Genomic DNA, 14,235 nt, shown 5'->3' on the forward strand with positions numbered 1-14,235 from the left:
GGTGCAGTGTGGCTCTAGAAACAGGAGACTGGAACTGAGAGGTCTGGTGGTGGGAGGATTGTGATTGCTCACATGCTGGGTGACTTATTTGTGTAGACTTTTCTGATGCACTCCACAAGTTCCCTACTCCTGCTTTTCCGTATTAGTGTTTGAAACAATAATATAGTAAAGTACACCAAGAAACCCTTTGTGAGCACCAACTGGGCATCTACATGGACTAATAATGTATAAACCATTAAAGTTCTATAGAAATCACTTCCCCATAATGGGTGTTGGTGTTCCATGTAACTCCTTGAGTGGCATGGTAGCCCTAAGGTGCATGCATTTAGCTCTGTTTTGTGAGTAAGAGAAGGAACATTTGCTTCATCTCTTACCTGAAATTGGAATCACTTTTTTACGATGCCGCTTCAGTACAGGATTTATTATAGTACATGAGATAGTGTCAGAAGAACTATCTACTATCCAGATTGTACTGTAGATTCGATAGAACCCTGCCACATCTTTCAGGATTCTTGTTTTAGCCATAGCAGTGATGTTTTGTCTTGTGCTGTCAGTCCAAAGTACTTGAGGGAGTGGGTACCACCCTTGGGATGTGCATCTCAGAGTGGCTGAATTATTCTGCTGCTGTTCTATAGTTAGGCGCGGTGCAGATCCAAAACCTAGAATGAAAAACAATTTTAGAAAATGTTAAACAAGCTGAAGAATGAACTCATACATCAAAGTGCGTTAATGATGACTAATCACTAGTATCATTACAATCTCCATCTACACTGAACTATAATCTTGTATTTCCAAATAACTTACATTCATAGAAATTTACACCCCAAACACTTCTCTAAACACTTCACAAATTGATCCCAAACTGTACACGGACATGTCGTCATTGTATGTATGTGACAACTTTATTTCTGGGATGGCAGTAGGTCAGTCAGACAATAGTTTTTCAGAAAAAGGGAATGTCACAGGACTATCCATATTCTTTATGGAACTATGCTTACAAAAATGAATATGCGTAACTGGAACATGCTTTGTGCTAAATACTTTGTGCACAGTATCTTTTGAAAAGTTACAATCTACTGAATTTTGTAAATAATAGAGATTGCCTATCCCCCAGAACCGGAAGGGACCTTGAAAGGTAATTGAGTCCAGTCCCCTGCCTTCTCAGCAGAACCAAGTAACCTCCCAGGTGAATTTTTGTCCCAAATGGCTTCTACAAGGATTGAGCTCATAACCTTAGGTTTAGCAGCCTACTGCTCAAACCACTGAGCTATCCATCCCTCCCCACATAGATATTCCCATTCTGTATGTGTGAAAGTTACTGTAGCTTCCTACATGGAGTTCTTTGCATTTGTACTTATCAAACCTCATCCTATTTACCTGAGACCATTTCTCTAGTTTGTCCAGATCATTTTGAATTTGGACCCTATCCTCCAAAGCAGTTGCAACCCTTCCCAGCTTAGTATCATCTGCAAACTTAGTAAGTGTACTCCCCATTCCATCATTTAATTAATTGATGAAGGTATTGAACAGAACCGGTCCCAAGACAGACCCCTTCAAAACCCTTCTTGTTATGCCCTTCCAGCAGCATTATGAACCATCAATAACTACTCTGAGTAGTTCACTGCCAGCAACTCTTCTATATTAACATCTCCATGCTTACCTGCAACAGTCACATGGGTAATAGCTTCTTGATAGACACCATCACCTGTCACTGCACACACATACCGTCCTGTGTCTTCTATGTGCACATGAAAGAATTTCACCCTAACAACTCCATTCTTATACCATCCTTTGGGGGCACCGTTCCTGTGCTGGTGCCATTCCCTGCTCAGCTCGGCCCCATTTGCTGTGCTATTGTAAACATATAATGTCATATTTTTGCTCCTTTCCCATTTATACCAATGCACTTGACAGTTAGCGGGGACCTGGCCTATGAGGTGGCAGGACAACATCAGACCTTGCCCAACCAAGGGAACCAAAGGATCAACATGTACAGTGAGGGAGAAATCACCTGCAAGAAAGAAAACAAATCATGATCACAGATTTTCTTCAAAAGATTGACTTTGATGTAGAAAGAAAAAAAAATACAACGAGTGAGAGACAATAGCAGGGTTATGTTTCATGGTAGAATCTCTCTCTACCTAAGCTAGTTACCACCTCAGAAAGGGGAGTGTTTGATGTCCTCACTGCTAGCTCAGGTATGCACAGATTTCCGTGAAAGGTGGTGCAAAGTGAACTTCTCATGGGTGGGTGCAGGATGCACACTCCCTCCAGGAACAAAAGGAACTTGACCATCACCAACCGTATTACAATGTGCTGTCCTATTAGTGGCTGACCAGCATGGGATGGTGAACAGCTGAGCTAAGGCTAGATCTGGCAGAATTTGATTTTTTTTAAATAGTGTTGTTGGATAATATCACAGTTTATTTTAATTATTTTTTTTCTGTTTTCATTTGTTTGTGCCCCATGGTGCAGTTTGGGTTTATGCAGGGCTCATCTCATGGCCCATGGGTGGGACCCTTTAAACATGGCCTCCACTGGGAACATGTTTCACGATGGCGAGGTTTCTCCCTGGTGGGCTGAGCACTGAAAGACGTAAGTGGACGGGCTGGCTGGAACAGAGGGGTACAGGGTGCCGGCATTTCTAGCCCCCAAGGAGGAGGTGCCAGGAGCACCTGGGCATTGTGGGAAGTGCTGGCTGCTTAGCCTTGTGCACAGAGCATGAGAGGTGCTAAGTGGCTCACAATGGGCATGTTTGGTCTGGTGCCATGGCTTAAGGCTTCATCTTTGTATTCCTGCCCATCACTGTGATAGATTCTATTTGCATATATTAGCATATATATTCACATGTATTTGCAACCACAGTTAAGTTGCAGCCTTTGGCATGTGCTGTGAGTATCATGGTGGCTCCCAGGGCTTCCAAAGTTGACTTATTTAAATAGTTCATTATTTATTCATTCAGGGTATGTCTACACTACCCCGCTAGTGCGAACTAGCGGGGTAATGCATACCGAACGTGCAAATGAAGCCCGTGGAACGAGGTGTACAGTGTGCAGATAGTTCGGAATGGCTTGCTAGTCCGAACTATCTAGCCCGTGCCGCGGTTCGAACTAGCCGGCATTTAAAAATGGCGCCGGCCGGCTTATGCAAATAAAGCCCGGGAAATTCAAATCCCGGGCTTCATTTGCACGTTCGGTATGCATACATTACCCCGCTAGTTCGCACTAGCGGGGTAGTGTAGACATACCCTCATTTATTACATTTTCCCAGGTGCAGGAAAAAATAGAGAGCACACAATGTGGGCAGGCACAGGCTTGAGGGTGGAAGGGGCAAGGCTAAAAGCAGTCAACCTTTAACGCCACCCAAACCTCAATGCGCCTTTCCCAGCTCTCACAGATGCAAGGAGCTGTGCTCTGGCACTCCTGCTGCAATTCCTGCCTGGTGCTCCAGGCCCTTTGAATCTCCAGACCCCAGGGCAATTATTTTCTTTCTCCCCACTGTTTGCAGGCCTAGGGACAGGTCAGGCTATTATTTTCAAAAGATTCTTTATCCCTCATACAATGAGGTTTATAGGATCTTTTGGGAAAAGGTTTATTTTTCGAAAGATTCACGTCTAGACTGCTGGGGTTTTTTAAAAAAATCTTCATTTTGAAAAAAAGCGGCAGCCATGCTTATGCTAATGAAGCATGGGATATTTAAATCTCCACTTCATTAGCAGTTTTGATGTGCCTAATCTACATCTTTCTGTCGACAGAGAGGTGTAGTCTAGACACAGCAGAGAGACAGAGAGAAAGAGAGTGAGTAGAGGTTTTCTTACACAGGATTAGAGAAGCACCAATGGATCTATTTATTTTCTGATCAGTAGGCAGGAAAAATGGTGTTCTTACCCCAAAACCATTTCCCGATGATAAACAGACATGGAAATATCGCAAGTCTAGCAGCTGATTTGATCCACACAAGCATTGTGAAGTGATTTCAATATCATCCATCCAATGCTCTACTAACAGAAACAGAAAATACCACAAACTGTAGCATGAGGTGTACACACAATTAGAGCTTGTCAGAAATTTTTGTCTACAATAGAGCTGCATTAGAAAATGCCGATTTGTTAAAACCAAAACATTTCACAGAAATATCATACCTTACCAGTTTCAGAAGAGGCTGAGCTTCATGGATCCATGGCTCTGGGTTGGCATTGCCATGTGATGGCCCCAAAGCCTGTGACCTAGGGCCATCAGGATTTTCTGGTTCCCAACTCTGCAGCCAAGGATTTGCCAAACTTTACCAGACTCCCTATGAAGCCCATGGAGACTTCAGGAGATGAGAGCAGCCAGCTGCTCTAATTCATAGTGGGAAAATTGGATCAAAGCCATTTGATTTTTACAAAAAAAACCAAGTTTTTCAGATTTTATTATGTGAGAAATTTCAAACATTCCAGTTATGTTTCTGAATCAAAATTAAGACTTTTTTCAACATTTCAGAATTTCCAGTACAATGGAAATGTTGAGTTTTAGCCTCCTCTATACAAAACTGCATTCATTTTACAGACCCACTTCTGTTTTCTGGAACAGTAAAATGCTAAGCAAAAATTATCTTTTGTGGAAGCAGATTATGGGAAAATAAGACCATTCATTTACTATTTAGTTAAACCTGGACACTTCCATCTGTCCAAGACCAAAAGCAGCCCAAGTAATGGGTGACATAAACTCTGCACCAGTCAGTGATTCTTCTGGGCTATCCTGACTATCCCAACCAAGTTTCTAAAAGAAAAACATTCCCATGAAAAAGTTGGAAAGCACATTAATAGTAATCTGTTCCTTTGAGGCACAGTACTTATGTAGATATGACATTATGCTCCCCCAAATGGTCTTTTTAGATCTCAGTTGGCGAATTTGAGCTTATTCTTTTACCATTTCTGTTCAGATATTATAAAGGAATTTAGTTTCCATGGATCTCAAATGAGTCACTGAATCTTGATTTTGTCAATGGGTGCTCCATCCATGGCCCAGCTCCCACTCATCCTCTTCTCCATGATCGCAGCCCTACCCTGCCTCTTCCTACTATGCTCTGCCTCCTGTCTGAGACTTCTCCTGCCTTCCTATCACTTGCTTCTCTCCCAGGGCTGTCCCAACCAATAGGGAAAACACACAACCAAGTAGGGCACCATGAAATTTGGGGTACCATGGATTATGGGCTTTAGCAGCCCCCAGCCCCATTCTTCAGCCACTGGCCCCAGCTTAGCACTGGTCCAGCTGTCCTCCATCACATCTCCTGGCTGCCTGCTCCCAGCTCAGTGCTGGTCCAGCCACCATCAGCCCCATCCCCTGGCTGCCTGTCCCCTGTTCTGTACCAGTCTGACCACCACCTGCTTCACCCCTAGCTGTCTCCCAATGCTCAGAGCCCAGCTCTTGCCCATCAGGTGGAAGGGAAAACCTTTGTGGGCTAGAGTACTAAGCATGGGGCTAGAGAGAAGCGGCACTTTCACCTTAAAAGCACCACTTCTTTCTGGCTGGCTGCAAGGCACCTGCAGCTCCTCTGGTCCACACTTTCCTCCTGGCCCTGCTGCTGGTTGCCAATTCTCCCAGACTGCACATCACTACAGTAAATGACACCTGTTCCATCTGGTTCAAGAGAGTTTGCAACCTCTTTCCTCACTGCTTCAGCCCCTCCTTGGGGGGGGGGGTGAGGGGGAAGGGTGGTACAGATGCTGGATCATATAGGGCACCAGCACTTATAGGAGCGACCCTGTCCTCTCCACTCCAAAGGCCCCCCCAGCTCACCACTCTCTCCTGTCTGCTGTTGCTTCCAAGTACTTCCTACCTGTCACTTGCTCCTTTTTTCTGCCTCCTGGCAGTGGCCTCAGGGGAAGGGGGAAAGGAGGGGAGGAAGGAAAGAGACCATAGTCTGGACAGGGTCACTGTCCTTGGGTGCTGAGCACACCCTATTATTTTCCATAGGTGCTTGAACCATAGAGCACCAAAAGTTGGTGTCAATGCTCAAATGAGAGCTTTCCACAAATACAAAATCATTTCAAAGAAAGCATTCAAATTCAGACTCACCTTATATTGTCTTGTAAATGTGCTATTCTTTTCCCCAGAAATACTGACTCGCATGCTAATTAGAAGACATTCATGTGCCTTGTACAAGACCCTATTTAAAGAGAGAGTTTAATAGAAGTAAATAGTTAAAAAAGGATAGAGAATAAGATGGAGAATATCGTATTGCCTCTATATAAAACCATGATATGCCCACGTGTACAGATGTGGTCTCCTCACCTCAAAAAATATATATATTGGCATTGGAAAAGGTTCAGAAAATTAGAACAAAATTGATTAGGGATTTGGAACAGGTCCCATATGAAGAGAGACTAAAAAGAACGGGACTTTTCAGCTTAGAAAAGAGGAAACTAAGGGGGGATATGATAGAGGTCTATAAAAACATGACTGGTGTAGAAAAAGTAGATAAGAAAAAATTATTTACTTTTTCCCATAATAAAAGAACTAAGGGTCACCAAATGAAATTAATAGGTAGCAGTTTTAAAGCAAACAAAAGGAAATTTTTCTTTATGCAGCACACAGGTGGAACTTCTTGCCAGAGGATGTTGTGAAGACCAGGACATTAACAGGGTTCAAAAAATAACTTGATAAATTCATGGAGGTTAGGGCCATCAATGGCTATTAGCCAGGATGGGTAGGAACGATGTCCCTAGCCTCTGTCTGTCAGAGGCTGGAAATGGGCGACATGAAAGGGATCAAGTGAGGATTACCTCCCTCTGGGGCATCTGGCATTGGACACTGGTAGACAGTATGGCCGTTCTTATAATCATACGTTATAAAGTCCCCATAAGAGAGTCTTGAAGAAAAGGTAATAAAATAACAATTTATGTTCCAGTGTTAGAGGCCTTTGTAAACATAACAAACAGAAATACCAATTACTTCCTTGTACAAAGTACAAAGATCAGTGCTGCTAGAACAGGAATTTAACACTTCATTCACCTGAGACTTCAGGGTGATTTCTGTACACAAGTCTTGGTTAACTAGATTGTAAGACACCAGGGTTAACACACTGACCTTTACAAGAACACACCGCACTATAGACGACATCGCGTTCCCCCTTCATACTGTGATGCAAACTGGGTTCTCAGAGCAGGTACATTCCAATTTCCCAAAATAAGCAAAGCCCCTCCCCCATCACCCTGAGGGCTGTCTTTAGCAAATAGTCCCTCCACTACCACTCTCAGGGTATGTGTACACTACATGGCTCTGTTGACGGAGCCATGTGGATGAGGGTTGTAGACATAGCAAAATGAAGCTGCAATTTAAATAATCACCACTTCATTTACATCAAAATGGCTGCTGGACTGAAAGGGGCAGTTTGTACCCAGCAGCCCCAGCCCAGATGCTCTCTCCCCTCCACACCCTCACCCCTTACGGACCCCCAGCACCATAGAATCATAGACTCCTAGGGCTGGAAGAGACCTCAGGAGTCATCGAGTCCACCTTGGGTTACCAGGTGGCTTCAAAAAAACCCAGACACACTTGATCTCAGATGGGGGTGGGGACCGGCCAGAGGCGGAGGAGGGGGGACTGGCCAGCGAGAAGCAGGGCTGGTGGGGGTGGGGGTCAGGGGCAGCGGTGCTGACTGGGGGAGATTGGGTGTAGTAGAGCTGGCCAGGGGAGATCAGGCAGAGGAGGAAGGAGAACCAGGCAGCAGGAAACAGGGCTGGCCGTGGGATATTGGGGGAGGGGGAACCAGCCAGTGGGGAGCAGGACTGGCCAGGAGGGGCTCAGGGGAAGCAGGGCTGGCCAGGGGGCAGAGCAGGGGGCGGGGGAATAAATATAGGCCAGGGAAACTGACACATTGTGGCGCTGGACTGGTAGGGGCAGGAGCTGATTTTTGCGGGTGGTGGGCAGTAAGTGATGGGGTGAGGGAGGGGCAGTGAGTGATTTTGAGGTAGGATCAATAAATGTTTTTGAAATGTGTTTATAATGGGCAATACATTATTTAAGGCAAGGGGCAAGAAGTGATTTCTAGGGACAGGGAAGGGGACTTGAACTGTTTTGTGAAGAAGAACATGTGTGGGTCTCAGGCACCTGGAAAATCACTATAGGCCAAAGGTCAGAATTTGGCGCCCAGGATGATTGGAGGGAGGGATGCATCTTACATTAACGTTCCCTAAAGCCCGCGCTGTAGGTGGTTCATCATTTAAATGAGCCAATGGGAGATGCCAAGATGAGCAATGTGCGCTAAGCCTGAATTCTTTCAGAGGCAGTTACCTAAGGACAGAGTGGCTTTGTAGTCAGGATTTATTGATGACTACTGGGGTGATAGTAGCTTTCCTCTTTTTATGCTTAAAGATTGTGAAGACTATTTGATAAAAAACATCATGATGTACTCATGAGGGATAATATAGCTCAGTTTTGTCTCATTTCAATTATAATCTTTCATTTCACAATAACCAGAAAGAACACCTTTAAAAATCAAACATTTGGATTTTTATCTCTCCCACTTTCTCCTTTCTCCTCTTTTGCCACTGAATGCAATAGTTTTACTGAGTGAGGTCTAAGACTTGTTTACTTCTTTATCCTCCCCCCCCCTTTTTTGTCTAAACTCTCCAATTTTGGGAAAGTAACAGAAAACTAAAAGGAAAGAAATGAAAAGAAAAGTAAACAGGAGAAAACTGACAGAAAGTAAAAGAAAACCAAAAAAAAAAAAAAAGCGGGGCGGGGGAGGGAAGGAATGGAATATTGTGGTGGCTGAGGTTATGTCGACATTACTGGGTTTTTTTCAGATAGAGGTATGCAAAATGCACTCCACAGTTTGAATAACTTTTTCTGACTCTTTTTTCAGAAGAGGCTTTTCTAAAATTTGGCCCATCTACACGGGGGCCAAATTTCAGAAAAACCTCCTCTTGAGGAAGAGCCCTCATTCCTCATGAAATGAGGTTTACAGGGCTTCCAAAAGAGCGCATCTGCTAATCCAAAAAAAATGCTGGAAGACAGACACGTTCCCTGGATGTAGCAGAGTTTTTCTGGGATACATCCAATATCCCGGAAAAGCTCCGTAGTGTGGACATAGCCTGAAATTCCAGATTTAAACAAATTCTATTAAAATAAAAAAGTTATTTATTTCATTTTGGAATATTCCATGAAAAATCTAAGCCTTTCACACAAAAAAATGTTGTTCAAAATTTCCCATGGGAAACAAAAAAATTAGGAATAGCCCTCATCTTCAGTCAATTGTAAAGCTTTCTTATGTACACTTCAAAATCCTACTCACTGCAAATAACTGTTGGGGGATTTGGGGGAGGGAAGGCTTTTGTTTGTTTTCCCAATTTCTTCCCCCATAAAGCTCCAAATGTAACTGCCAGCTAACAGCAGAGCAATGCTGTTAATCCCCTGAAATATGCAGCACGCCCTCTGAAGAGTGAAATACAAGGCAAGAAAAATGCATAAGCCTCCATTTCTTCCCTTTCTCTTCTTTTCACCAGCAGATCCACAACTACCTACCTATCCCATGCAGGTACAGCACCCTAGTTTATTTTACACAAATATATACTTTCTGATCGCCAATAACTAAAGGAGAGTATTTCTGATTACAAGTTTCCTCCTCCTTCAAAAAATGAAGCGCCTGCCTCACTTAGCATTATAATATTAAATCCACCTTTGTGTAACACCTCTACTCCCTCAGTATGAACCAGTTAATATAGATATGATAGTCCAAACTCTATATTTTCACAAAACACATTCTGAGTAAATGCCTCCATTTTATGAATGAATTTCAGTATTTTCTCACCTTCAGTTATGAATGAAAACATCCCTGCAAAGTATCAAAGCTTAAATTGCAGTCATTCCAATTGTTCCAGAAACAAGAAGTAACATTTAAAAATCCAAAATGTACAGTAAACATACAAAACATATTTAATAGATCACTTCTCTGGAGTAAAACATTCACACACCACGATTTTGTGTACTCACCTCAGAACTCTCTTTGAAGCCACAAGTAAGCCCGCCAAAATCCGTTGGGCATGGGCAAAGGGCAATTGTATGAACAAACACAAAAATGGGAGGGAACTAAAAGTGAACGAAAGAATAAGTGTGTGTGTGTGTGTGTGTGTGTGTGTGTGTGTGTGTGTGTGTGTGTGTGTGTGTGTAAGTAGAAATTGCACTCTACTCCATCTAGGTACACTTTTGAATACCAGAATTAATGGATCCCTATGATCTGTACACAGGGGCTCCATCTATATTACAGGGCTTTTGTGCAAAAATGGCTGTTTTTGTGCAAAAACCCACAGAGCATCCATACCTCAAGCCCATTTTTGCGCAAGAAAATTTATAGTGAATCAATAGAGCAGAGGGCTTTTTGCGGTGTAAGTATACCTCTTTCTACAAGGAATAACTCCTTTTTGCACAAGAGCTCTTGTGCAAAAGGGTGTGTGTCGACACTCAGCAGAGGGTTTTGCATAAGAATTGACCTCCAGGGGGAAAAAAAAGGTGGCCTCTTGGCCACTCAGTCCAAGTTCATCACAACTCTATAGTTCCTGTCTGCTGGTCCCCCTTAAAGCTGCAGGCACTCTGGATAAGCCTTGCAGCAGGAAGTTTGCAGGGAGCAGGTGCCTTCACCACACGGCTCTGCTTCTGCCACAAATGGTCTCACAGCAAACTCCCTGAGACACCCCTGGCCCTTCCAGGGGGATGAAAAGGCGTGTCACTACTCGGTCTGGACCTGAAATTGCCATCCTCTTCAAGTTGTGGGGCAAGGAGAAGTCGCTGCAGGACCCCCAGGCCAAGCACGGCAATGCAGAGATCTTCTCCTGCATGGCCATATCCCTGGCAGAGCAATGTCACCCTCCCTGGACCATGGAGCAAGTCTGGACAAAGGTGAAGGCATTCCATCTACACTGAGCTCCACCACATCTTGGGGGGTGGGGAAATCTCTTGGTCCCCCCCTCCCATCGTGGTGGACTCAGGGTTGGAAACCCTAGTGGTCGTGTGCCTGGAGGTCGCCCCTGAGGAGGAGCTGAAGGGCCAGGTCCAGCCCCAGCCAGAGGAGGAAGAGCAGGAGACAGGGAGTGTCACCTTGAGCTGGTCCCTGCCAGCCAGGACCTCTCCCAGGCCTCCTCAGAATCCTGGGAGAGATCTTCGGGTTAGTGGGTTCACTTTCTCACACACACAGTGCGAGGGAGTCGGTCGCATAGGGAGCGGGGGGCACAGTGTAGCTTGGGATCCTCAGCACGTGGGTGCAGCACGTGGGCACAGCAGCCAGCCCCTGAACATGGCCAGGATCTTGCTGCCAGCCTCATGAGTGAGCATATATATTTTGCCCCCAGTGGGGGAGAGGGCGCACCCAGCTGCAAGCAGGCTAGCTGCAAGGGCGCAGGCACAACCCCACACACACCCCGGAGTGCTGCACACAGCACACAGGAATGCCTGCATATGCGAGGCAGCAGCCACTCCCACAGACAGCCCAGCGAGTCGCATTGTGTGGTGGGCAAAAAGGTGTGTGTGGACACTCAGCAGGGAGGGCCAGGCTGCTCACAGCTCCTTAGCCGCCCATGAGGGCATCCCACTGTGGCTGCACATTTCCCTTGCCTGCCTGGCCGTGGTGTGTGCGTGGGGGCGGGCGGAGAGGGAGGGAAAAGGACAGCACAGTTCTCTGCCCTATCAGGGCCCATGTGGGACAGGGTGTGCTGTGCAGGCCACACATGGCCTTGCACCAGGACATCCCCCTCCTGCAGGCCGTGGACTGATGAGGCCGCTCACACAGGCGGGTGCAGCCTGAGGTAATGTGTGTGCAGGGAAGGCTGACGACATCTCCCTTTTCTGTGTTCTCTACAACCAGACCAGCTGGGTTGGAAGGTCCAGTCACACCACCACTGCACCCACCTGACAGAGTCCAGGGGAGCCTCAGACGGGCCAGAGTGGTGGAGGAAATAATGCAGCTACACGTCAGCGTCATGTACAACATTCATGACACCCTGTCATGCAGGCTCAATGCAGACACTGAATGGCAGGAGCGTGCATGCACCAAGATGATGTCACGTTGCGACAACATCTATAACATCCCGTCCCGCATGGGGGAACACCCGCCCGGTTCCGCTGTTCCTGACTTCCACCCTCCTGCCCCCCCTCCGATGGCCCTTGCCCATGCGTCTGCCCACAATACGATGCCTCTTCTCACTCCCCATGCCATGCCTCTGCTTCCTCCCTTTCAAGTGCCCATGCCCTGTCCCCAAGCAAGGCCTGTGGCCCCTCCTACTGCCCGCCTTGCCCACCCCACCCTTACCCCACTCTGGATGCCTCTCCTGCCCAACTCTTTCTGGTCCCCAGACCCACCCAACCCAAAGAGGTCCCTGCACCCAAGGTGGCAGCACAGGCCGCCCCACTACTCCTCTCAACCTTGATCCCCTCTCCTAGTCCAGACATCTCCCCTCTCCCTGCCCACCTTCTCTTTATGTTTAATAAAAAAAGACTTGTTTTGTTTTGAAACAAAACAGGTGTATTTATTGGGAGGACAGGAAAGGGGCAAAGGTGGGGAAGGTTAAGAGGGAAGGGAGAGACCAGAAAGGCAGATGCCCCTGTTGGGGAGGCCCTGGGGAGAATTACTGGGGAGGCCTGAGAGAACCTCTCCCTTAGGGCCTCCTGGATGTGCACCTCGGCCTGATGGCATTTGCCACCCACTCTTCCCCTCTTCTGCGAGGGTCCCCATGGGTGCTCCACCTTAGGTGATTACAAATCAGTAGTTGTGTTAGGAGGTGGGAGCTTTGGAGTGTATGAGTCTGCAATCAAGAGCATTGTTTTGCCAAACTTCATTTCTGAGTCTGCAAATGTCTGGATGGCATCGTGCTGAGTGAATGTATGTGTAGATGTCCGTGTCGCAGCCTTGCACATTTGTTCCATTGAGACACATTGGGAACACAATTGTGACTGCCATGGCTCTTGTGGAATAAGCTCTTATGTTGGGAGTTGGCTCCTTTTGTGCTAATTTTACGTTAAGCATATGCAGTTGGATACTCATTTTGATAATCTTTGTTTTGATATGGGTAGTCCTTGTGACCTTTCTGTCATTGAGATAAACAGTCGTGGAGATTATCAGAAAGGTTTTGTGCACTATAAGTAAAAGGAGAGTGCCCTGCGGATGTCCGAGATATGATATGCCTCCCCCTTTTGGTCTTTAAGGTTTCAAGTAGAAAACAGATAAGTGTATTGGTTCATTTCAATGGAATGAGGTAAGTAATTCTGGTATAAATTTTGGGTGTATTCTCAAAACTACTTTGTCTTTGTGGAATGTGGTGTATGGCTGGTCTGACATGATGGTCCCCAACTCTCCTATGCACCTTGAAAAAGCAATCACAAGAAGGAAGGCCACCTTCATTGAGAGGTGTAACAAAGAGCATGTAGCTAATAGCTTAGAAGGTCTGCCTATGATCCTTTTTAGTATGAGATTTAAGTCCCATGCAGGCACTGGGTTCTTAAGTGGTGGATACATGTTTGTCTCTAAGCTATGCAGGAACCTCTGTGTATAAGAAGAAATTACTCACCTTGTGCAATAACAAAGGTTCTTCGAGACGTCCTGTAGGGTACGTCTACATTGCACGATTATTTTGAAATAAGCTTTCTGGAATAGCTCATCAACACTGCAGGGGAGACTCAAAATTAGTCAGAGGCAGGCTTCCCTAATGTAGATGTGCTATCTCAATTTAAAGTGTCCAGGAGGAATAACTTAGAACGACCCTGGTGAGGGGCTATTTTGAAATAGAAGTGGAGCATCTACACCAGTGGTCTCCAACTTTTTTACACCCAAGATCACTTTTTAAGTCTCAGAACAGGCGAAGCTCTACTGCCCCGCCCATTCCTTGAAGCCCCGCCCATTTCTTGAAGCCCCACCCTCTCTATTCTCCTGTCCATCACTTGCTATCCCCAACCCTTATACACTCTGTTAAACAGTTTTTTAAATTATGCAATATATAAAATTAAAATCAAATGTTTATAGTTATGAAATAAATGGTGTATTTTTAATTCATGCTATATAAGTGTCAAATGAAGCATTTACAATTATACATTTTGTTCTCTGCTATTTTGTAAATCTAAAATAAAGTATTGATAATTATATATTTTTTCTTCCAATAACAAAGTCTCAGTGTGACACCTGTGACTGAACAGTATCTGCCAGTGTCTTGAAGTCTGGGTTGTAGTCTGAGATTGCTAGTCATATACAGTCCATCAGATGGGCATC

General features: G+C 45.4%; 1 protein-coding gene across 15 annotated transcripts in view; it reads right to left on the reverse strand.

The window, feature by feature from the left end:
* The window catches only part of LOC102452695 (uncharacterized), an 89,816-nt gene extending 79,726 nt beyond the window's left edge, over positions 1-10,090 (reverse strand). For 10 of the 15 annotated variants that reach the window (XM_089770009.1, XM_089770004.1, XM_089770006.1 and 7 more), the window contains exons 1-5: positions 9,978-10,090; positions 6,060-6,150; positions 3,888-3,997; positions 1,661-2,011; positions 375-659 (exon numbers count right to left, since the gene is read on the reverse strand). In XM_089770009.1, coding sequence (XP_089626135.1) covers positions 375-659; positions 1,661-2,011; positions 3,888-3,963 — 712 coding nt within the window. In that variant the 5' untranslated portion in view covers positions 3,964-3,997; positions 6,060-6,150; positions 9,978-10,090. Of the gene's footprint in view, positions 1-374; positions 660-1,660; positions 2,012-3,887; positions 4,001-6,059; positions 6,151-7,070; positions 7,190-9,795; positions 9,949-9,977 lie in introns of those variants that run through there. The other 5 variants (XM_089770000.1, XM_089770002.1, XM_089769999.1 and 2 more) reach the window with 5 other exon arrangements.
* Between the last annotated feature and the right edge of the window lie 4,145 nt (positions 10,091-14,235).

The sequence above is a fragment of the Pelodiscus sinensis genome, chromosome 18, assembly GCF_052426305.1.
Source record: "Pelodiscus sinensis isolate ZL-2025 chromosome 18, ASM5242630v1, whole genome shotgun sequence".
Lineage (NCBI taxonomy): Eukaryota > Metazoa > Chordata > Testudines > Trionychidae > Pelodiscus > Pelodiscus sinensis.